The 24,553-nt window shown below is 32.6% G+C and overlaps 4 protein-coding genes across 7 annotated transcripts; 1 reads left to right on the forward strand and 3 right to left on the reverse strand.

Moving 5' to 3' along the window:
* Window positions 1-120: 120 nt before the first annotated feature.
* Window positions 121-5,898, reverse strand: LOC7490464 (ethanolamine-phosphate cytidylyltransferase). 4 transcript variants are annotated; one of them, XM_024590748.2, is made up of 10 exons: window positions 5,697-5,898; window positions 4,528-4,967; window positions 3,852-4,087; window positions 3,437-3,597; window positions 3,066-3,137; window positions 2,347-2,414; window positions 2,047-2,167; window positions 1,310-1,375; window positions 1,081-1,200; window positions 121-464 (listed from the first exon to the last, which is right to left on the reverse strand). In XM_024590748.2, the coding sequence occupies exons 2-10, from the start codon at window positions 4,878-4,880 to the stop codon at window positions 393-395; spliced, it is 1,269 nt and encodes a 422-aa protein (XP_024446516.1). In that variant the 5' UTR covers window positions 4,881-4,967; window positions 5,697-5,898; the 3' UTR covers window positions 121-392. The 4 variants fall into 4 exon arrangements, with proteins under 4 accessions (XP_024446516.1, XP_052304759.1, XP_002325231.2 ...); XM_052448799.1 differs by having other exon boundaries at window positions 1,078-1,200; window positions 5,699-5,889; XM_002325195.4 differs by having other exon boundaries at window positions 1,078-1,200; window positions 5,577-5,889.
* A 3,760-nt stretch (window positions 5,899-9,658) lies between these two features.
* On the reverse strand, window positions 9,659-11,541 carry LOC7484035 (F-box protein At5g07610). Its single transcript, XM_002325196.4, has one exon. It carries the CDS (start codon window positions 11,475-11,477, stop codon window positions 10,182-10,184), a length of 1,296 nt encoding a protein of 431 aa, XP_002325232.3. The 5' UTR covers window positions 11,478-11,541; the 3' UTR covers window positions 9,659-10,181.
* Window positions 11,542-14,929: 3,388 nt separating this feature from the next.
* Window positions 14,930-18,802, forward strand: LOC7484036 (cysteine-rich receptor-like protein kinase 44). The gene is made up of 8 exons (XM_052448878.1): window positions 14,930-15,044; window positions 16,287-16,323; window positions 16,717-16,928; window positions 17,010-17,140; window positions 17,262-17,475; window positions 17,619-17,850; window positions 17,978-18,128; window positions 18,232-18,802. Exons 1-8 carry the CDS (start codon window positions 14,930-14,932, stop codon window positions 18,553-18,555), a joined length of 1,416 nt encoding a protein of 471 aa, XP_052304838.1. The 3' UTR covers window positions 18,556-18,802.
* A 1,289-nt stretch (window positions 18,803-20,091) lies between these two features.
* On the reverse strand, window positions 20,092-21,956 carry LOC112324912 (CLAVATA3/ESR (CLE)-related protein 19-like). Its single transcript, XM_052449167.1, has 2 exons — window positions 21,101-21,956; window positions 20,092-20,398 (listed from the first exon to the last, which is right to left on the reverse strand). The coding sequence occupies exons 1-2, from the start codon at window positions 21,358-21,360 to the stop codon at window positions 20,266-20,268; spliced, it is 393 nt and encodes a 130-aa protein (XP_052305127.1). The 5' UTR covers window positions 21,361-21,956; the 3' UTR covers window positions 20,092-20,265.
* Window positions 21,957-24,553: the final 2,597 nt, after the last annotated feature.

The raw sequence follows: 24,553 nt of genomic DNA on the forward strand, positions 1-24,553 counted from the left end.
AGGAGCATCGATTTGTATTAGTTTTTGGTACTGTATCCATTTGATCTAAGATCAGGCATCACATTGTACAGCAAAAATAATACGCCACCTGGAAAAGGATGTAAAGAGAGAAGGCCCAAGTGATTAACTGTTTCAACAGTGTCATTATTGAGGGTTCAGTTCTATTCTGAAAGTAAGTTACAACAAATAAGAAATAAAATAAAATGATGCGTCCACAGCCTCTCGAGAGGGCCTTCAACATCCATCTAATTGTCGTCCCCAACCGCCAGCACAAAAATTATGGGACTGTCATGTATATCTGCTGATTGGAAGTCTCTGTGATGGTTAAGGTTGCCCCTGCATGGCATAAATAACTGTACGAAACCATCTATGTGGTGGAACTGGATCTCTGCTTAATCTCCTGATACATATACCTTCTCTGCGTAGTACTTTTTCTCATTTTCTGCCTTCTTGGCATTACGTTTCTGCATTGAAGTTTAGGGTTAGTCAGAAGCAAAACATCATCGCATGATATACTACCCTGTGAATACAATGCTACTATCCAAAAAAGTTTACAGTGAACTTATTTGTGAGGTATAATGAGCAGGAAATCAAATGACATCGTAAAAGGAAGAATACTCAAGGCAAGTAATCAAATAAGGACATTGGATCCCAGACTTGAATACCAGAATGAAAAAATTCAGAATTTGAACAGTAACTATTTATGCCCTTAACGAAGAAAATGAATAGCTACTCATTCACAGCTGAAAAAAACTTGACAATGCCTTCAAGAAATCTGGATTTACTGACTGTAGCTCACCAGTTCGACTCAGAGATTGTAATTCACCAGTTCAACCACACGGGACCATGTGAGAAATTGGATAGTGAATCCCGCTGGTCAGGACCATTCAATGAGTGAATTAAGCAGTGCTCAATGCCATCTGGTTAGTTTTTTCCAGGTAATTTCATAAAATGTAGTGGTGCAAAGAATGGACGACAGTTGACACGAAATGCACAATTGGAATGTCAATCCAAAAGGAAAACACAAATCACATTGAACTCATTCAAGTAAAGCAAGAGTGAGAAGCTTAGAACTACCACGTAAGCCTCGTGATTGGCAACTATCCTTTGCGCCACTGAAGTGGTTGTTATAGTTTTAGGGCTGTCAAGCATCCGGAAAATTCTCATGCTCTTTGGAACTGCATACGGATCAGGTTCTCCCTACATGAAGCAAACCGTTTTTTTTTTTCAATTTTCCAATTGCCTAAGCACATAGAAGTTGCATGAGAAAAAAGGGATTCAATCAGGGAAATCGAAGAATTAAGCTTACAGCCAACAAGGAGTTGTTCTCTGCTACTGTCCCATGCACAACCAAGGTGATGTTAAAAGTTGTGACCTGATCATGCAAATAAAGGAATATCTCATGGTTAAGAAATCATACAACAATGGTCATTCAAAAATGTACCATGCCTCAATATTAATAGGTTGATAAACAGATCCAAAACTACATCAGTTAATAATAGAAACTCAGGAAGGTGTCAGTTTGAAACCTCAGTGGAAGGTGTATGTTTAAAGAACTGAAACTACTCTAGAGAAGAAGGGAGCAACATTTTGGCTAAAGACACCAATTCAGTCTATGCTTTTCGTTAGAATCACTTTACTCAGAGTTCAAGTTCAGAATTCATCTTTGAAATCATACCATATACTTCAGTTAAATTGATGTTGATTACATGACTCCAAGAACTATTTCTGTTGTTCATAAGCTTGGCAAAGGAATTGTTTAGGTTCCAATGACATTTGTAACTTTCTAAGATCAAGCATATACTTCAACAACCATTTGTAAAAATAAGGATCAACCTGAATCCTTCAACACATAAAGCAATTACACAGAAAAATCTTGTTGTTAAAGCTAAAGCCCAAGTAATTTCAAAATCCCAACAAATTTCTTCATTCAGCATGCATTAACCCCATCTCTGTACGAGCATCTGTGATGCATTAACAATAAACCATTATCTGTTTAAAACTCTCATATCAAAGTACATAGAATTATAGCAACAATTAAAATACCATGTCTTTTGTAACTTCCCAAGGTGCACCAATGATGACTTCATCAACATAGCGGCAGGCCAGCACACTAAGACTACGTTCATGCAGATGCATAATTGGGTGACCTTTCCCTCTATGTTCACTGCGCAAAACAGCATTTTGTTTCATTATATTCTGCTGTACTGACACAAGAAAGTGCAGATACAAGTCTTATCTGATGCATTCAAACATCTGTAAGTGCAAAAATTGCTGATATCAAGTGTGCTAATGTACAATGTACACAAGTAAAATCAAGCATCAAAAGCAAATTGATATATATACCTTACAATCTGGTCAGTGTGGATCCCAACCAGCAGAAAATCTCCAAGCTGCCTAGCACTCCTGAGAATCTGAGCAAGGAAAAATATAAGAGGGGAAAAAATTTCTCAACAAATTTACATGTATGGTTGGCTTTTAGCGATAAAGGAAACAGAGCATTTTGTATGGCATATATACTATGGATGGGTGCATCATGCATCTACTGGGATAACCAACAAGGGATTCAGGGTCTTGAAAACCAAAAGCTAACCAATCACACCATAAAACAATTAATGAATCAGATAAAGCTGCTTCCCCAGATAGCCACAGTGACATTAAATCTGTTGAACAAGTTTGACAAACCATTCTACTGGATGCAGACTTGAAAAGGATTAACTCTGATCCAATCATGTTTGCTTTTGCTATCAGACATAAACACCAGAAGTTATAGTAACCCAGTCCAGAGTGCTGGAATTGTCAATTTGAGCAATCATCAAATTTCACTGTGTCATGCAAGGCAGATATTTGAGTGGCTGGCATTGAGCCATGTATACCTACAGTGCCATGTTGAAAAGCACTAAGCTGATGCCCAATAGAACTACAGTCCACAAAAATATGCAGTGATGTTGGAGCCACAAACTTTGGCATGGCAATGAGATACAATCACAGCTTTTTTATTGTGATGGAATTGCAAGAATCATTGCAAAGAATGATGACAGTAAATCATTGATGATTAATGATACCTCCACATGTCCAGCATGGAAGAGATCAAACGCTCCATCGATGTAGACAACACGAGCATTTGGTCCTGGTCCCTAAGATAACATGCAATGCACAGAGTCATTCGATCAAATAAGGTCCACATACACTGATGAAAGGAGGAAAATTTTTAAGTGTATGCCCCCTTTTCCCTCAAATCATGCACAAGATATCTGATTAGCACCTCAATTTCCCTTTTAGTTCCAAACAAGAAATGCAGGTATGGAAATATATGCTAAAAAAATATTTTGACTGGAGGATCAAAGATGCCATATATAATTATTTCCAGTTAGTGGTCACAAACTCATGCTTTACTGACTTCACAAGATAATTATGAAAAGCAAACATGTGATACCTTGCCATTTGAAAATTGCACAATTCGCCGGGAAGTTGGTAGAAATTGAGATATATGGGCACTGTTGGATTGACTTCCTTTAAGAGCAATGCCAGGCAAAGATGATGAATCATCGTGATTTTCACAAGCTTTTGTATCCTTCAAAGAAGAAAGTATTCTACCTACATTAATAAGTGGAGCTGTAATTAGAAACAAAAATAAAACAAGAAAGTTATCTTTATAAGTGTAAAGGATGAAAGTATGGGCAAGGGATCAAACACTTGTACTGATGACATGCACTCAACTAAAAAAAAGTACAGTATATTCATTGATAGCCCCAAACATATAGTTAATGTCATGTTAGTTTTTTCTAACCAATCAATTTTTTGACTATTGTCCAACAATTTCAGAGATTGATCAAGAGAAGTTATAGTACCTACAATATCGGTGCTGGAGACACCTTCTGTACGCTTAATCTGCTTATAACGCCCAGCTTTCTTGGCCAAGGCATAGGCATCAGTTCCATCAGGAAGCAAGCAAGGATCATCACCATGTATGATATAATCAATCTTATGCTCATTGAAGAGACTGTTCATGAATTTCTCTGTAATGGCATAAGGAGCATCGGCTATGACTTCATCCACCCACTTTAATCCACTGACAAGGGCCAGCCTGAGAATAATGAACATGTGGAACATGTATAGTCCAGTTAATATATTGCCAGAGAAAATTGGCCTAACTACAGATATTTCATCTTATTCATGTTTTATAGTCCGTTGCAATAACAACTAAATGAACACAGATGATAATGTCATAAACAAACTGATATGTCGCCCTCAAGAAGTACATAGCTCACTTTGCAATCGACGTCATAAACTTTGACCAGTTCCATTACTAGTCCAGCAAGATTTGGCAAATTTATTCCACATAATTCAGTAAAATGTATTGCAATTAACAGATTCTGATCCCATGACTTCGTTTGTAAAATTAAAACACAACAAAAAAATAAGAACACTTCAACTGAAAGAAACATGTCCAGCCATTTATAAAAAAAACACATAAAACAAATCAATGGGAAAAAATAAAATGAAAGGAGCAATGCACTAAAATACCTCTCTTCCATGGATAAAACAGGAGGGCCCTTATTGGCAACAATCTCCTCATCACTAACAACACCAACCACCAATTCATCTCCTAAAGCCTTAGCTTGCCTCAAAGCATTGGCATGTCCATAATGCATAAGATCAAAACAACCATCCATGTAAACCCGAATTCGCTTCTTCTGACACTTCTTTTTATGAAAAATTCCTAGATCAGACCACATATAAGGCAAAGAAGAGAACCCAAGTCCACCAAAATAACTAGTTGATAATCCAAGCAAAGCAGCTGTTAGCATTAGTCCACCAAACAGATGTGGGTAGTAATACACCCCATCCCAAATCGAACTGCTGCTCTCATACTCCATTCTCCCACTCTCCTCTCTTTTTGTTATGCTATTCCAATCTTGAGGAGAGAGTATTGGAGATAGAGAGAGTATCTAGAGACACAAACCCTGCATAAGTTGAGACAACAATTGAAGTCAGTTACCAAAACAAACATTGTGATTTAACATAAATCATCGTGAAGTTGTTGTCTTGAAGTTAATTCACAAACTTAACAAACTAAAAAGTCCCACCAAATGTTAGAACAAAAGAAAAAATAATTAGAATTGGAATTCATAAAAAACAAATGAACTTGTTTGAATAAACAGAAATCTAAATCACACCCAGGAACACCCACTAAAATTCAAATTAAAACAAAACGAAACATAGATTGTAATTCAAGCAATAAAAATTCCAATGCCAAGCTAAAAAACAAATACAGTAAATACACCAAATCTGAATAAATTTCTTTCCCTTTCGCCCTTTTTTCCAGTAAATTATGAATCAACCCAGAATTAAAAAAATATAAGATTTTTATAAAAAGAAACCAAAGAAAAATAGAAATGGGAGAGAATTCAACAAAATGGTTGCTAAATTTAATTAAATAAACAAATGGGGGGCTTTTTTTCATGAGAATTAATGAATGGGGTTGGTCTAAATCTGAATCTCAAACTCAAGAACTAAAAAGAGAATATTTCTCATGTAAGATGCAAAGAGAGAAAGAAAAGGAACAGCAAAACCTGAAGGAAGGAAATGGGAATGAGAGAAAACCAAAGACAATGAAAGGAAATGAATTCTTAAAAACATAGAAACTCAAGCCTAGAAATCTGAATCTGTCAGATCGAGAATCATGTTTTCACCTCTCTTTTTTTTTCGTTTCCTCTTTCTTAGAAAACTTTTAGCTGGATTCTCTCTCTATGTGTTGGCTCTGTTTTTATTATAGTTGTGAAGTTCGGACCTGTACAATAAGTTAATCCGAATTCCAGCAACTATTCTGGATTGAAAAGAAATAGAGGAAGGAAAAAAATTGAGTAATCGGGACAAAAATATGAATTTGACTTGCTGATTTATAACTCTTGAAGAATTTTATTTTTTAAAACAGTATTATATTAATTTTTTTTAAGTTTCAAAATTTCTACTCCATAATTCAGACTTTTGCCTCAATCAACCCCGAGTAGGTCTTACGGCTATGATTTTTATGCCTAGACCCACTACAAGGAATCTTTCAAGAAACAAAAAAAATAAAAAAGTTGTCTTTCTTTTTCTTTAAAATGAAAAAAATTCTCACCATTCAAAAAGAAAAGAAAAGAAAAGAAAATGAAAGGAAAATCTCTCACCTTTGATTTTGGTATATTTAATTATTTTTATATTATTATATGTGCTTCGATGTATCTTTGTGATTAAGAAAGAAAGCATCTTTGAAACTTATGCATACGAGCAAACACATGTGAAGGGTGTACAGGGAAATGTCAAGTTGGTGCTTAGACTTTAAGAGATTTATTGTTTGAGTCCTTTAAGTCTTAACTTTTATCATTTTGGCCCATTGAATTTGTAAAAAACCTTGATTAAATCTTACTTTGAATGCAATTTTATACCCATAAATGCTCAAACTAGTCTTCTTAATCCTTAAATGATTCAAATTAAATTTTGAATTTCATAATATTATCGAGCTTTGAGGACCATTAATATCATAATGGTGTTAAGCAATTTGAGAAATTGATTCAATTAGAGTTCAATTAATTTTTTTCTCTCTCTAATGTAAAGCATTTAGTCCTCCATTGAAAGAGGAGAAGCTATCGTTGAGAGAATGAGGCTGTTGGAGTTGAATAGGATATGATTGAAGGTTTGAATAAAGTAAAAGGGTCAATTTGAAAGGAAAAACCCTCTCCACATACACTTCAAAAATCTAAGAAAAAGGATTGATGCAGACTACAGGTTGCACGTCACTGCCACAATCCCGGAATTTATATTTAGGGATTGCTGAATTGTTTTTTTAAAAAAAAACCCCATTTTTTCACCATTTGAGTATCTTATATTTCCCGTTTGTTTTGAAAAGAATTTTTATAAAAAATTATTTTTAATTATTTTAACGTATTGTATCAAAACCAAATTTTAAAAACTAAAAACATTATTTTAATTTATGTTCAAACAAAAAACATTTTAAAAAACAAATATTATTACAATACCGAATATTTACATAGAGAGTATTTAACAGTGTGGTTGCAGTTGCTTTTCAAATAACTTTTTGTGCCAAAATGCATGTCAATGATGTTTTTTTATTTTTTAAAAATCATTTTTGACATCAGCAAATCAAAACGATTTAAAACATACAAAACATATTAAATTTTAGTAAAAAAAAATTTTTAAATTTTTTAAAAACGCGTATTTATAATCCTTTTAAAATCTAATTTCAACCTCAAAATTCATTCAAAATATATCTAAAACTTATTTTTATTTTTTTCCCTTGACTTACTTTTTAATTACGATGACAATCATAAACAAATACTACTTTCAAAAACTAACCAAAATGGTTTTTATCATAATTTTTAGACTCGATTCGGTTCAAGACCCGGGTTCCGGGTTTTTACCGGGTCACCGGGTTGCCTGGATCAAATTTTTTTTAATCAAAACGACGTCGTTTTAGTAAAAAAAACAAAAGTCAACAGCTTGCAACCGGGTTTTTGACCGTATCTTGCCGGGTCGCACCGGGTTTTTCCTTTCTCTATTTTTTCTTCAACCCGCCCCAGTTCCAGCCCCGAGTCAGCCGGGTTGGGTTTCAAAACTATGGTTTTTATAGTTGAAATATAGATGATTGAAAGTTTTTTTCCTTTTTCTTTATTTTTCACGCTTAAAATTATTTTAGGATGAAAATATAAAACAAATAAAGTTTAACTACTCAAATTTTAAAGTTTGAAAATACTAAAATACTAATTATAAATCAGCTTATAAAATCACAGAGCATATCTACAGCAGCGAAATAAACATAATTTTATTTATTTATTTAATTTGTTTTTTGTTAATGTTAGCATCCAAACGAAAACATCAGTACGTGTAATCTTTTAAATAAAATAAAATTACGTGTAAACAAAACTGATCACGCATTAATTTTGCGTGGCAAGCTTGACTTTCATGTTGAAATCGTGCGTGTAAAATACTGCGATTAGCATCAATTAATAGAATCAAAATCAATAATGCTTAATTAATATTTTTTTAAATTCATCGATTTGAGTTTATAAATTTTAAAATTATTAAAAATTAAAATACACATAAACGGGTTCAAATATCCATATTAATAAAAATAAATTTAATTATTAAATTAATATGTTTAGATATTTCAAAAGAAAATAAATTGGTGATTAACATTTTTTTTTCCTTTTCTTTTAAGTGGTTAAGACAAAGCAGAAAAAAATATTCAACGACTGAACAAATAATCGGTAACCCATAAGAATTTGAGTATTGCGGTTGCTGTTGTGGTTGTAGTTTTAAAAAAATTGTTTTATAAAAAGTATTTTTAGTTGAGGTTGATTTGAAAAAATATATGTTTGGTTAAAACTGTGGTTGAAATTGAGGTTGAACAAAAAGTAGTTTAATGTGTTTGGTTAAAAAAATGCTTTTCGAATTGAGGTTATAAAATAATTAAAAAATATTTTTAATTTAAATATTATAGATTTAACTACTATTATTACATCATGAAATAAATAATATTGATATCAAATATTTTTTATTATTCTATTAAACTATATGCAATGTCTTCACATACGAATCTATTATTATAATGACTATATTTTTCATGGTTTCTTAAGCATGCAACAACAAAAACTGAATTTTTGTTACGTCATCAAGCGATATTCTTCTAATTTATGTAGTGTTATTAAATAATATTAAATACTAGTTTTTCAAGTAAAACTCAATTTTTTTAAAAAAATTTACAATTTCATTACGTACAAAATTCATTCGACAAGAACTACAGATTTCATGATTTTTTGAGCGTGCAATAAAATTAGGTAAAATATTATCAGGAATAAAATTGAGATTACAGTACGAGTAAATTTAATTCACCTTAAACTAATTTTTTTAAAAAACAAAAAAATATATTGTTCACATTCACGTGAATAGTGCAAGTGAAATCACTTAACTGCACTGGTTTTTTAGAGAAAAAAAAAACTAAACTTTTCATGTGAACAATGCGAGTGAATTACATTTTACGCGCACTGTTTACTTTAGTGAACAGTGCTACAGTGGAGCCATGCTCCACTGTTGAGGTTTCTCCCAGACGAGAAGCAGCAAAATATTGCTTCTTCGAAACCTATGGTGCTATATGGGTCCTACGTGCTGAAAACACTTTTATTTTTTTAACCAAACGTTTATTAGTGTGGCTGCAAGTGAACCTCATCCACAACAACGTTACTAAACAAGCACTTATTTAGATATCGGCTTTAATTAATTAAACGTGGTCTAATCCTTTAATTAAGCTACGACTTTGATTAAAAATAGTCTTATTTAGATAAAGGTTGTTTCTTCTCTCCTTTCCATCAAAGTTATTAAATCTTGCTCCAAATATAACCTGATTCAATATCCAGTTTATACATCGAGTTAATCTATGTTAATTTAAAATAATATTAAATATTTTTTTTAATTTTTAAATTAAATTAAATTAAATTTTAACTAGGTTGACTCATCATATATTAAATTGTAAAATTGATTGGGTTTGACTATATTAATTTTTATTTGATTTAATTTAAAATTTAATTTAAATTAGATATAAAATCAACAAGTTATCGGTTAACTCTATCAGGCGAGTTTAATATGTATGCCTTGAATCTTGAAAAAGATATAATTTCTACTTTCTATTAATTTATGTTTACAAGTTACAAGAGAATTTGAAAACCTTGACATAGATGAGCGGATCAGCAGAACCGATAAAGCAAAACCATGAAAGAATAACAGCTACAACAGAGCACATATTGCATGAATTTCTATCAGAAACAAGTGCCCACAACCAGCCATGTGCTTATCACCAGCACTGGCCCTTCTTCATTGTTTCCCTCAATCGAAGAAGATACATAAATGGATCTTTGCACAAAACATGGTGAAATTGACGTTAATGTCACAGATGTTTATTTTGAGTTTAGAAAGAAAGGAAACAAATATCAGTCCACTTCCCTTTCGTTTGTAGAGAATACACCATGAAGATCAAGTGCAATGACGCCAACGGTACTTAATCATGGTTATGGTTTTAAATCAAAGCAATTACAAGCATTTTCTGTCTTTTGGTTAGTTTTTGTCAGCAAGCAAGCAAGCATAGAAGAAACAGCTGATCGTATAGCTAGCACACATACCATCAATTAGACCAAGGACAAAGTCTCCGTAAACTTGAGAGCATAGCAGCTGTAATGCGTGCAAGGATGAAAACTAAATAGCTTCTTGAATGCTTTGTGCTTGAAGCTGTAAGATATGATCTCACCAGGCATGTTGATCACCAGCAATGGCCCTTCTTCATCGTTTTCCTCAATAAAAGAAGATACATAAATGGATCCACTCACGAAACATGGTGAGACTGAAGGGTCCTGATCAGTTATCTCTGGATATGCCATTACGATGGCATTCACATCTAGATAGTACTTCACAAACCATTTTGAACACCCCTTCTCCATGGCATAAACAACAACGTATTGAGAGTCAATATTGGAACTGCTGCTGCTTGTCATTTTGTCATCAAGCATCTCAGGAGAGGCATTCACGCCTCTAATATCAGCCTTTTGTTCTCCAGTCAATAACCCAATAAAGTGCAATTGCCCACCAGACTCCCCAAAATACCTGAAGTTGTTGGTTTCCCAAGACTCAGGAAGTGGAGGGCTTGGCATTGCTTGAAGACATTCCTTATCAAGCAAGAAACAGAACCCATTTCCCATACGACTAATCCAGTGAATAGCACCATTCCAAAAGACACCATTGTTCAAGTCCACGCTCGAAGAATCAAAATTTTCTTGCTTTAGAGAAAGCTTCCAAATCTTGGTCTCAGATGAGTAGACATGGATCTCAAGCAATGATTTAAAGTAGTGAATACAAAGAACCTTGTAGTAAGGTGATTTTGAAGGATCAAACACCAATTGAATTCGATTAGAACGAATTCCATCGCCAGATGGTAGAGTTAGCTCCACAAACTGCCTTGTTGTAGGATTGAATACATAATAATACGTTGGTTTAGTTCTCGCAGCAGAATACCGCATCCTTTTAGAGCACAAAAGCAAGCCATTGCAGGACTGAGAAACATAAGTACTTCCGGGTTTATCAGGATCGAAACGAAGAAAATCGGAGGAAACATTAACTACTGATTTCCCATCAATAGAAACATATAGGTAACTACTTGGTTTCTTGAAATGGTATGCTACATTGAGGAGGAGACCAGAAATGGTGTGAGGATTGAGGTAGGTATGGCGGATAGCGAAACTGGGATGGGATATTATAGATAGCCATCTCTTGGAGATTAGCTTGAGTTTCAGGACAGTTTTTACAGGCAAATGTAACAAAATCTCGCCGACAAAGTCATCATTGCCAAGGACAACATCAACAGGCGATGATTTCTTCTTCTTTGGTGAGTTAAAGGAGACTTCTAAATGGCTTGGAGAAGAGGGAATCATTCTTCCTATTTCTTTCTCCTGATTCTAAGATGTCGTGAACTGTCTAAACCTTGATTTTCCTTCTGACAGACACTTTTTTTCAGTTTTCAGAATAGCGGGGGATTCTCTTATAAGAAGACAGATTTCAGTTTCCAAAATAAGATTTCTTAGAGGTTAAGTTGAAATCTGGATAAAGATTGCTGTTCCGATCACTTTATGACAGGTCATCAACTACTTTTCCTGTGTGATTTGGGAAAGAGGGGTACGATTGAACTCATAAAAGCACTTTCAACAAAAAAATAAAATAAAAAACTCATAAAAGCACCATCAAACAAAACTACACAAGCCATGAACTTTCTTGAACATTTTCTTGAACATTTTAACAGGGGCTGATTTGCTACGAACACAAGGCCTAAATTGGGATATACTTTTTTCCCATGAACTTTCTTGAACATTTTCTCGATCAGGTCATGACCAATCACCTTGTAAAGAAAATGCATTCACACACCACAATAGGACTCAATCCACTTGCTACGTAACAGCCACAAATTTTCCACCTCAAGAACGTGGAGCTCACCAAGTGCTCGTGCATTTTCTTTGGTCATTGACTAAGATTTAAAAAATAAAAAAGAGTTTTGATTTAAAAAAAAATTTAAATTGTGATACGACTAGGTTAATCAGATTAACTCATTAGAATAACTTTGAGTTAATTTTTTTTTTAAAAAAAAACTAATCCGGGTCACAAGCTTTAATTTGCCTCGGATCTTCTTGCCAACTAGGTTTAATCATTGTAGCTTAAGATTATTATTCTAATCGTATAAAATTAGTGTTACTCACCAATTAATTTTCTTTTAAAACATGTCTAAATCTCATTAATTATGCTATAAGGAGGTGTCAGTTTCAGATTTCCATTAAAAAATTTGTGGTTTGCCGTGTTGTTAGAGTTACATAAGATAAGATAAAAAACAGCATTTTTGCCGACCTGCCATGAGTTGAATGACAGGTGTGTAAGTAGAAAAATTAATTACACAACAACATAGATATAGATTGTTTTATACATTGATGTTTAAAATAAAAAAATAAAAAATTATTATGTCAAGAGAACTAGTAGCTAGTATTTAGTAAATCAAAAAGATTAATAACTAATACTTGCAAAAAAAAAAAAAAAAACCCTTTTTAGTAGATTTGAATATTTTTATACATTTAATTAAATAAATATCTTTATAAAAAAATACAATATTAGTTTAGAGAGATAGACTATGAAAATATATATACTAAAAATATAGATAATAAAGAGATTGTGAATCCAACTTTGAAGGATTTATGAGGTATTTATAGGTCACGAGTTTTGTCTATTTATAGAGATGAAGGGTTGAAGAGTTATTTCATCATTGTAATATTTAAAGTTCCATTCTACTCAAAATAATATGTATTAAACTAGTATAACATATTAAGAGATCTGTATGGGATTCTAAAATTTTTTTCAAGAAAATATTGGACTCGAGCGAGTTGCATGAGACCATTAAAAACAAAAAATAAACTCAGGCAAGCTGCCTGAACCCAAGCATGTTGGGTTCATGCGTTATAGCTTGAGCCCATGAAAAAGCTAGGGTGCATGCCCAGCATGGACCCGGTTAGTGGCCCGGCCCATATGCTTATAGAAGAGCTTTTTGGCCCAATTGTTGTCCAATTTTGTTACAGACTTTTTTATTCTTATTTTCTTGTAGCTTGAGCATCTGGAAGTTGCATTCGATCCCTGATCTGGGATAGAATTTATTGCTCGAATTTGAACAGAACCAGAATGGAAGCCGAACCTTACACCTCTTTAACCCAACTTGATTAACTTTTCTGTGTGTGATTTTCCAGGACGACACATTTTTCCAGCATTAGGAATTCTTCATGACCTGACCTGGTTGATAAACACCAGCCTTGCAAGAAAGCAACATTTGATAAAACACTAATTAATCATGTAATTAATAAGTGCAGACAATAAAAGGATGGATCATGATTTATCTCAACAATTATAAACAAATTACTTCTTGTTGGATTTGTTTCTTCATTCGTTCCCCTCTCACCCCTCAAAACAACAACAAGAAGATTTGTATAGGGAATTTTATTCAAAAAATAATATTGACATTCAAGTTTTAAAAAGGTTGTCATAGTCAACTATGAGGTAAACAATAAATAAGGAGTTAAATTATATATAAAAACTAAAATTCCAAAATAGAAACAATTTAAATTTCATAGTTCAGGACTCTATGGTAATTAAAAAGAGGAGGACTTTGTCAGGTTAATGTTATATTTGTTATGAGTTCTTTTATTGCGAGTCTGAGAATGTATGAACGGGGTTCTATCTTCAGCCAGCATTGGAGAGTAAATTATATATCAAGAACATAAGGTTATGTTACCTTTTCTACATTAAAACTTGAAGACAAACATATTGAGAGAGACAGCCATGCATGGATTCAACCTCTACCATCAATAGAACTGCTACATCACAAAGTATAGATAAAAAATTCTATGATTTTCAGGAAATTAATCAGAGAGATGCCATTTCCATTAGCTGTCAGGTCCCCTACCAAAAACCAAGTCAAATATCTTGATCACACGCCTGCATATTCTCTTAATCACTTTATAGCGCCCATTATTTTTGCCCACCTAGCTACATGCACTTCTGAATTCTAGTGATTCTTGATACTATATATGGCCTCACCATTTCCATGCAAAATCCTTCTGCTCTTCCTCCTATCTTTCTTAACCTAGCCTGTCCATTTTTTTCTCCAGCATGCATGACCTTTTCAACTGTGTTTACATGTTTTCTTCTATCAAGTCTTGTATAATTTGTCGCAGATACTTTGTCTGGTAACTCCAACGTTGATATTACATGGGGTGGTGGCAGTGCTAAGATCCTTTCTTTGAAATCCTCTGAGCATCATGGACGTCTATACCAAAATCTTTTCATGGAAGTGGTCCACTGGAGAGAAAAAAAAGTTAAAGTAGTTGGCACTGTGAGTTTCACTATTTACAACAGGATATGGTGCAGATAATCCAATGGCATAAATCAAGATATAGAGCTGGTCTTACGTGCTATCAACATCAACACATCATCTTCATTTTGTGAAATAATTAAAAAGATAGTGAAGCCTTATTCTTTTTTTTGAAACCTCGACCAATAAACTGTGAAATAGTTATTGCTGTATAATAAACTATATATGGCAAAATGTATTGTTGAATTCTATAATTAAAATTACATATTAATTAGTAGCAGAAATTAATTAAGATTTCAAGTGTGATCTAATCAATTTAAATTCATAATAATTAAACATGATTAAAAAAACAATCATAAAATTCCAAGGACAATCAAGACATGACAAAGTCGAAAATTCACTGGGGATCTTGAAGAACCAGGTTTGGTGGCCAGTTGTTTTTATTTTTTTTTAATTTATTCTGTCTTGTTAAAAGAAAGAATATCCATGGATCACACTTGTAGCATTGGGCACAACCCACATGCCGCATCTCTACAATGCCGATGCCAAAGTGCCAGTGCAGGAAATAGGGATGAATCTAGGGGCCACAGGAGTGTCCAAGGTTAAGAAAATCTCAACCTCAATATAGCACATTTATTCCTCTTTATTGGAGAATTTTAATTTAATCAATGAGAAATAAAATCTTTGATCCTTTTTAATCAATAAATTTAAAAGAAAATAAGTTCAAAGAATAATTTATCTTTCTTTTTGAACATTACCAATTTAGTCGTATTTCAATAAAAAAATAAATTAATTTATTCTTTACCCTAAAAAATATATAACTCGACGTATTTAAATATTTTTCACTACTTTTCTCTATAAGAGAAAATAATTTAGCCCACCATCTTAGTGATCCTGAACTCATTCTTAACATGATGCATAAACACATCCACATTTATATTATTAGTTAATGCATCAACCTTTTAACTATAGTATCAATAAATTTATTGATATTGACTTATGAATACATTCTACATTGATAATATTATAATTATAAAACCTGATTTGAAATCAGTGCAAGGCAAAACATAGTCCGGTGGGGAGTATTAATCCTAAAAAAACTAAAAATAATAAAACCGATGTTATGTTGATAAAAAAAATTTAAAAATTCAAGCCTTATATAAACAGGTTTTAAGTTGATCCACCGAATTGATTCAGGTTTTATAATTATAGATAATATAACATTGTAAAGTTAAATCTTTAAATCATTATTGTATAGGGATTATAACTCTTAATTAAAATTATAAATGTTGTAATGCAAGACGCGTATAAATTAGTGGTACGTAGACCTTATATATATATATATATATATATATATATATATATATATATATATATATATATATATATATTGAGCAATTTTGCATATTGGCAAGAGTTACAAACAACATAATTTCTCACGAATGCAACTTGATGATTTCTAAATCTAGTGGAAGAGGGATTTAATTTCAATATTATTCAAAAACTAATCCATGCTTACCTTATAAAAAAATAAAGAAGAAAGAAAAAGTAAACCGTCGGCTGAGTTGCCAAAGTTAATAACATGCCTGACGTTGTACTAACATTGAAGACAATGGAAGGGAATGTTTACTAAGCTTACATATGGATCCTTCTCCTTGTCTCAACTTTTCATTGTACACAAGACAATTTCCAATGTATCATATTCCGTTCCCTTCGATTCTTTTTATGTTCCCTCTTGATTAACCTTCAAGTTTACCAAACAAATGAAAAAGAAATCTACAAGAGAGCTCTTGAGCTATCATTTTGAATCACAAAATTATTCTTCTTTCTTTCTGCTTTGAAGTCTGGACAGTTAAGAATGGCACGCCGAGCGCTAGAAGGTATGTTCACTGCAGATTATGACTCTCTTTTCTGTACAAACTGTATTCTAAAGCGTTTAGGGGACTAAGGAAAATCATAAAGTCTTGTGTGATGATGTGAGTGCAACGTGTCCTGTGAGAAGTTTGGGGTGGCTATCTGTCTTTCCCGTTTATTGAATTTAGTGACCTTTCAGAATTTGGGAGAGGAGACTTGAAAATTGCTATATATTGACATATATAATTTGGTTGTAGGGAGAACAGGAGAGGAAAAATGAACTAGGTTTTTTTTTTAAAAAAAAATTTGGTGATGTTATTGTAATTTCAAAGGGTTTTTTTCATGATAAATATCCCAATGAAATTTCTGTTGTAGGATTGTTGTTTTCACTATAAATTGTCAAAAAGAAAAAAATGAAGTTGGCCTTGTTTTCTATTGAATGCAGTGACTCCTCCAGCACCTAATACGCTACATAGACAGAGCCCCTCATCAGAGAATTCTTCAGCCTTGTTGTTTGTCATTGGAGGGATGCTTGTGCTCGTAATATTGTTGATCCTTATCTTGCTCTTATGGAAATTTAACAAACCAGAAAAACTGAGGAAATCCCTGAAAAGAAATGGAAGTCTGACAGGTAATAGAACTGCTGAGTGTTTACCATATTATGAAGTTAATATAGAAGTTGTAATTTTTCATAATTTGCATCTAATTACAGCAACCAAGGATTTCTGGAGTGGTAGCCTCCAAACGATAAGCTATTTCGACTTTCAGACACTGAAGAAAGCAACTAAGAATTTTCATCCTGGTAATCTACTCGGAAGAGGTGGATTTGGGCCTGTCTATCGGGTACTATTCGTAAACCGAAATGTGTCTTCTGGCAAGACATTGTCCGAGTTTGGAGTCTTGTAAGCCAACTTTTAGATTTTGCTCTGTGAAGATTTTTATGATGCATTCTCTTGTTCTGTAGGGGAAGTTAAGTGATGGTAGAATGGTTGCAGTCAAGAAATTGTCCCTTGACAAATCTCAGCAAGGAGAATCAGAATTCCTTTCAGAGGTGAAGATGATTACTAGCATCCAACACAAGAACTTGGTTCGACTTCTAGGGTGTTGCTCAGATGGTCCACAAAGGTTACTCGTGTATGAATACATGAAGAATAGGAGCTTGGACCTCATAGTATATGGTAACATCTCATCTTACATGTGAATTGTTTGTTAAGAAAAACTGAAAACAGACAGTAACATCGGATGAAACACAGTAATTGACAACGATTTTTTAAGCCTTTCAGTGAACTTTAACATGTTCTTTAATTCTCTTCGGCTGCAGGGAATGGTGATAAATTCCTGGATTGGGAAACCAGATTCCAAATAATATTAGGCATTGCTCGAGGATTGCAATATCTACATGAGGATTCACACCTAAGAATTGTACACAGAGATATAAAAGCAAGCAACATTCTTCTTGATGTCAAATTCCAGCCAAGGATTAGTGATTTTGGGCTGGCTAGGTTCTTCCCTGAAGATCAAGCTTATCTCAGCACTACATTTGCAGGAACTTTGTAAGTATGCTACAAATATAGCAGTCAATGACACTCTTGGAACCATTGATCGTTACAAGATTTCACTATTAAGATTGCATTCGGTTCCGGCCTAATGCCTTGTAACTTCTCTCTATATCTTGTTCAGAGGTTACACAGCTCCTGAGTATGCCATCAGAGGGGAATTGTCTGAAAAGGCAGACATTTATAGCTTTGGAGTGCTTGTGCTTGAAATTATTAGCTGCAGGAAAAACACAGATCTTAGGTTACCATCAGAAATGCAATATCTTCCTGAATATGTATGCCGTTGCCTTATCTGATCAACATTTTCCCTTCTTTTCTCAAAATTTTAATAATTTTATCAAGACCTTTTTTACTGACATCAAGATTGTTTCTTCCCAGGCATGGAAATTATATGAGAGGTCAAGTGTGATTGATCTGGTAGATCCCAAATTGCGAGAAGATGGATTTATGGAGAAAGATGTCTTGCAAGTAATCCATGTAGCTTTCTTATGCCTTCAGCCTCTTGCTAACCTGAGGCCTCCAATGTCCAAAATTGTAGCCCTGTTAACATGCAAAGTTGAAATGGTCGGGACACCTATGAGGCCAGCATTCTTGGAAAGAAGGCGTAAAACGGATGAAAAGCTATCATGGGATACCATATCTGAGGTTTTTTCTTCTCCTTTGCATAGCGAGTCCCCTTCGTTGCCTCGACAACAAAATTAAGGATCAGAGAGATGCGAAGATCAATCATTAGACATGGCTCTTTTTGTTGATTTCTGATGAAATCTTTTGCCCTTCTCTATTTCTTTTCACTGTATATCTGCTAAATTGGCTAGTGATGAAATTTGGTCATGGTAGTCATAAGGAGTTCTGGACACACCAGTGGAGCTGGCATCTTACTTTGTTATCAAGTTTTTGTAAAGATCTTCACCTTATGTAAATAATTCAAGTTAAAAAAACCCTTAGTATACATGTGAAGGTAAGAACATAGAGAATTAACGGTGCTGAGCAGGAGATTGGAATTATTTGGGCTCAAATCAGACTGTGCACTGCCTGCATTTACAGTTTCTTGAGGGAAAGAAGTTATATACATGAATTGGCTGGCTAAAAATTGGATTTACAATAGTGTGGACAAAGATGTTAACAGAATTGGTCAGAAGGAGCAGAAGAAAAGAAGAACAAGAAGAAAGTCAAAACAGATGCTCAAAATCTAACTCTTTGCAAGCTGGAATGTTATTGTTTCGAAGTGTAGTGTTCATTACTCAGAGCAGTGTTTAGGCCTGCAGTGTTTCTCAGTTGCCTAGCATTTAGCTAATAGCTAGGGTAGGCCTAGTTTCATTATATAGTTGTATAGACTCTGAACACCTTGCACTTTCCATCAGGATTTTGTCACTCCCTTTTGGAGTCTTGCTTTGCTCCCTTTTCATTTCTGCTTAACAAATAAATCTACTGTTTTTTTTTTCCTCTCTGAATTGTATACATGGAGTCCAATTTTAACCCCCCCCCCCCCCCCCCAGAAAAGAAAATATTAATTTTATTTCTCAAATCTCATGTATTCTCAAATATATATCCTTACATTCTGGATTTCATCTAAATTGTACTTTTATTTTTGTTAAAAAATATTATTATATAGAAAAACAATGTTTGAGGTCAGAATTTTAACATAAGAACCCAATTGAAAAATTCAAATTATTTAAAAATAAAATCGATAGAGACTTGATAATATCCCAGTAGTTGGGATTGTATTTGAAGTTTGACATTTTCTTTTTCTCAGCCTATTAGGACATTAAATTAGCAGTTGCTTTACAGACTTTGGTTTTTTCAACCTTTATGGGTCAATCCACTCTTCACTTTCTCCCTGTAGTCTTATCAGTTGATCTTGATTTGTGACCTGACATTAAAACACAGCCTCAAGGGCGGAGTGAACAACAGAAGCATCACCATCATAACCAAATAATTCTCTCCTTCACTGTCTAAAAAAGTATTGAAATGGATTGCACATGGAAAAACAAAAAGAGAGAAACTTTCAGAAAGTATTTTTCCAGAAAACACCCGTCCCCGAGCCTGTGAATTTGTTTTCAATCTGCATGCACGAAACCCAATATTCATCCCCCACTAATCTTACTCTCTTGGATTGGAATATCTTTTTGAGAGGGACACAAGCTAAAATTAACCTAAAAAACAGCCCACAAGACAAAAGTGATAAAAAAAAAAAAAAAAATTCTGTGGTAAAAAGTTAACTCTTGATTTAATGCTGGCTGGCACGTACTGCATGCAGCTGTAACAGTAAACACCATTAAATTCTCTCACTCCACAGGAAAATAAAAAGGAAATATATATATATATATATATAGTAGCATTTAAGTATGCTGACACGAATTTAATGCTATTTTCCCTAATCAGGAAACATATCTAATCAATACAGGTAACAAATCAAGACTGAAGAACTTCTTTTCCCTTAAACCCCACCAAAAATCCTGTTCCTTTCTCTTGGCTACTTCTCATGTATACATATATTTGCCAAGATTTGCCCGCGTGTATGCTGATGCTCTTGACCTGATTTATACTTGCAAAATGGAAAGATAAATATTCAGAAATTGATATGGTTTCTTTCACCAACTGAGGTTCAAACCAATCCATAACTACGAAAATGGTTTATGCATATAAATCCCATTACCTACTTCTTTCTTGTGGGAAAATATTAAATGGTAAATATATAAGAATGATTAGTTTTATTGGTATTGAGTAATTAATAATTAATTAATTTAACTGGTAAAACATTTTTATGTCACTGGAGGTAAAATTACGTACATTGACAATTATGTTGATATATATATATATATATATATATATATATATATATATATATATATATATATATTCGAAGGTTAAATGATATTATCATGCACTTAATCGAAGGGAAGGAGAGAATAGAAGGGATATAATTATCTTCAATTAATAAAATTGGCTAAAAAATCCACTACTCTTACTTTTGTTGTTGTTGTTGTGAATAAGGTTTTGAACAAAGTATGATCACAGATACTACGTTGATCAACAAGCATGACAACCATATACATAACTGAACTTCAGAGATTGAACTAAGCAGACTAAAAAAAAAATACGAATGAAAAAAGAAAAGAAAGTACTGAGGCAAGATTTGTTCGATAAAATCTGTATTTAATTTCTACTCCAGCAAATTGATCAAGCATGGAGAAAATACTTGAGGATTTTTGGACAGAAACTGAATCTTCACACCCTCTATTTCTACCTGTTGTGTAAAGGATTTGGACCTGTAGGAACAACTCTCATTTCATCCAAAGTAATGTTCTTGTTCTTGCTGGAGTTAGAGAACAAGGTGTTGACAGCTTCAAGTGATGATGATGATGATGACATATTTGATGAACTTTTCTTCTTGTTGGAACCATCAACAGGAGATAAAAAAGTTGTTTTTGGCACTGCATCAGACCGGCCAATAGATCCAAAAATCAGAAGGGATAATGCCATAACAAGAACAGCTAATACTCTCATTGCATCAACACTTCTCTCAACCTCAAAGAAAGTTTTGGAAAAGAACAAGGGATTTTATACTTGAAAAGTGACCAAAAAGAGAGAAATGGAGAGGAGGCAAAAGGAATGGAAATAGTGTTGAGAGAAAGAGGTCATGAAAAGAATGGCCGAGCTGCTGCTTATAGAGAGAAAGTGAGAGGTGATACAGAGACATTAACTATATATGGTACCTTGGATTTACAGGTAAAGAAAAGCTTTGACATATCAACATCTCTTTGATCTGAACCTTCACCGAACCTTATTAATTGCTTTCAATTCCATTGGAGCTAGGACATATATACTTGGGAAGTGTAAAAATTCAAAAAAATAAAATTAAAGAAGAGAAATCTGTTCTTATACTTACGTACACACAGCCCTCTCCAAAGTCCGAACCTGTCCACTGAGCTTTAAGATATCTCTATATCTAGTCCTTTCTCTTTTTTATCCATGGAGCTTTTGCACGTGCTCTGAATGGCCATGCAAAGCTAAACGAAGAAAAGCTGACAATAAAAAAGGGAAAATATTAATGGATTGTTTTGACAAGACCATGCCCGTGGTTCTGTTTTCCTGGCAAGTTGATTTTTTTTTTTTTTTTTTTTTTTTTTTGCTTGGATGGGTTGGAGGTGCTTGATTGAATAAATGATGAAAACTAGCAAGCTAGCTAGCTAGCTTGGTTCATGGGTTTTTAGTTAGACAACCTGCTGCTAGCTAGTTTGCTTATGCTATTGCCGGAATAACGACAAGAACAGCTGAGACTTTATGACTCCTTGCCTTTTGCATTAAACACACTTTAGACCTTTTCTTTTCATCCATTCTTCTTCTTCTTCATTTCTTAAAGGAAATTCGGATCGACACCCTCGGATTAATTATATTTTGGATGATATTTTTAAAACAAATTGATAAGAAATCGTTTTGGATGATATTTTTTAAAAAATATTAAGATTGTGATGTATTAAATTAATTAGGGTTGATTTTTTAAATTTACAACCTGGGTCATAAGACTGATAACTCTATAGAAAACAAATCAAAATTAATTATAAAAATTAATTTTTAATTAACCCATAGTTTGAGGATAAAATAAAAAATAAATATTAAATTAAAAAAGAACAAGAAAAAAATAATTTGGTCAACCCGGATCAACCTGTTAAACTCATAACTCAGGTCATGAGATCAAGTTAACCTCATAGAAAATAAATCAAAAAAATTATGAAGCTCTATTTCCAACCAACCTAATTAATGTTAAAAGATTAAATTGAAGATAAAAAAACAACCCAAGTTAACTTGGGCTAACCTATTAAACTCGTCACCTAGGTCATAAGACTATGATAACTTCATGAAAAACAAATAAAAAATTATAAAACTCTATTTCCAACTATCAATGTTGAAAGATAAAATTGTGAAAAAAAATCCATGAGATCGGGATAACTCCATATAAAACAAATAAACAAATTATGAAGGTTAATTCCTGAACAACCTAATATTGAAAAGAAAAATTAAATAACAAAAAATAAAAAAGAAAATTAAATTGTTGGAAGGTAAAATTAAACAAAAATACATATTCAATTATAAAGGATAAAAAAATAAATTGGGTCAACCTAGATTAACCTATCTAACATGTGACTTAGATTACCCCAATCGGGATAACTCCATGAAAAAAAATTACTATGCCAATTCTTTTAAAAAATATTCATTTAAAAAGGACCAGAAAAATAAATAGAATCAACTCGAGTTAACCTGTCAAACTCATAATTTAAGTCATAAGATTGAGATAACTTCATAAAAAGTAAATAAAAAATATTTACGAAGTCCAATTTCCAACTAACCTTATGTTGAATGATAAAATAAAAAAAATTGATTAGAAAAGGCAATAAAAAAAAAATCAACTCGAGTCCACTCGGGTTAACTCATTAAATCTATAATTTAAATAATGAAATCATGATAAGTTCATAAAAAAATTATGAAGTATCACTTCCAAAAAATTTAATGTTGTAGGTCAAAATCAAGAAAAAAAATATAATTTCATGAGATCAATATATAACCCAATAGAAAAAAAAATTAAAAATTTATAAAGTACAATTCTCAAAATAAATAAAATTAAAAAACATTCTAAATTAAAAAAATTAGGTTATCAAAGAGTTATATTAAGAAAAAAAACTAAATAAAAAAGGTAAAAGTTTAAGAGCGTGTTTGGTAGTGTGGTTGCGGGTGCTTTTCAAATAACTTTTCGTGCCAAAATGCATGTCAATGATGTTTTTTTTATTTTTTAAAAATCATTTTTGACATCAGCACATCAAAACGATCTAAAAAATACAAACCATATTAAAGTTTAGTAAAAAAAAAATTAAATTTTTTTAGGAACGCAGCCGCAGCCGCGTTCCCAAACATTCCCTAAAAATACTATTACAATAAATAGTGTTTGTGTTTGTGGCAATATAATAATTTAGCCACGTTTAGTATTTTGTTAATAAATTCTTGATAAGAATAAATCAAATGCTTGACATGTACGTATCACACTTAACTTAGAGAAATAATATGGGTTATTGAATTATGAGATTTATTCATTGATTATCAAGTCAATTTAAATTAATTATTTTTATTAAAATAATGTTATCATTTTTTATAAAAAAAATTGGTGTTGGTATAATTGGATTTAGACCGGGTTTAATTGACTCAATAAAATCACTAATAACATACAAATTTTTAGTAACTAATTAGATTGAGGAACAAGATAATGTTATCTTGTTGCAGGAGTAAACATATTCCTATGGTTTCAATTAATCCCATCTCCCTACATTACAAGGAACTATGTATAATTGAAACTATAAACATACATTTGTTTTAAAGTAAAGCCAATGTTTTTTTTTTATTCTTATCATAATATAGAATTCGAAGCCCAAAACTTCCATTTACATAGAGAAAATTAAGGTGACAATTGAGAAATTATAAACATATATTTGTTTCATAAGAAATATTTCTAATAATGTTGGTGGTGACATTGAGAGATTAAAGAGAAAAATTAAGATGCTATAAAATCTTTTGATATAATTCACTATAGCTTAGTTATGTTTGATTTTAATAAATTCATTTTAATTATCAAAACTCATATTTTGAAAAATAAAATTTTTATTAATTTATTTTCAAGGAACTAAATTTGATTCAAGATATCATCAATTTA

This window comes from Populus trichocarpa, chromosome 18 (genome assembly GCF_000002775.5).
Source record: "Populus trichocarpa isolate Nisqually-1 chromosome 18, P.trichocarpa_v4.1, whole genome shotgun sequence".
NCBI lineage: Eukaryota > Viridiplantae > Streptophyta > Magnoliopsida > Malpighiales > Salicaceae > Populus > Populus trichocarpa.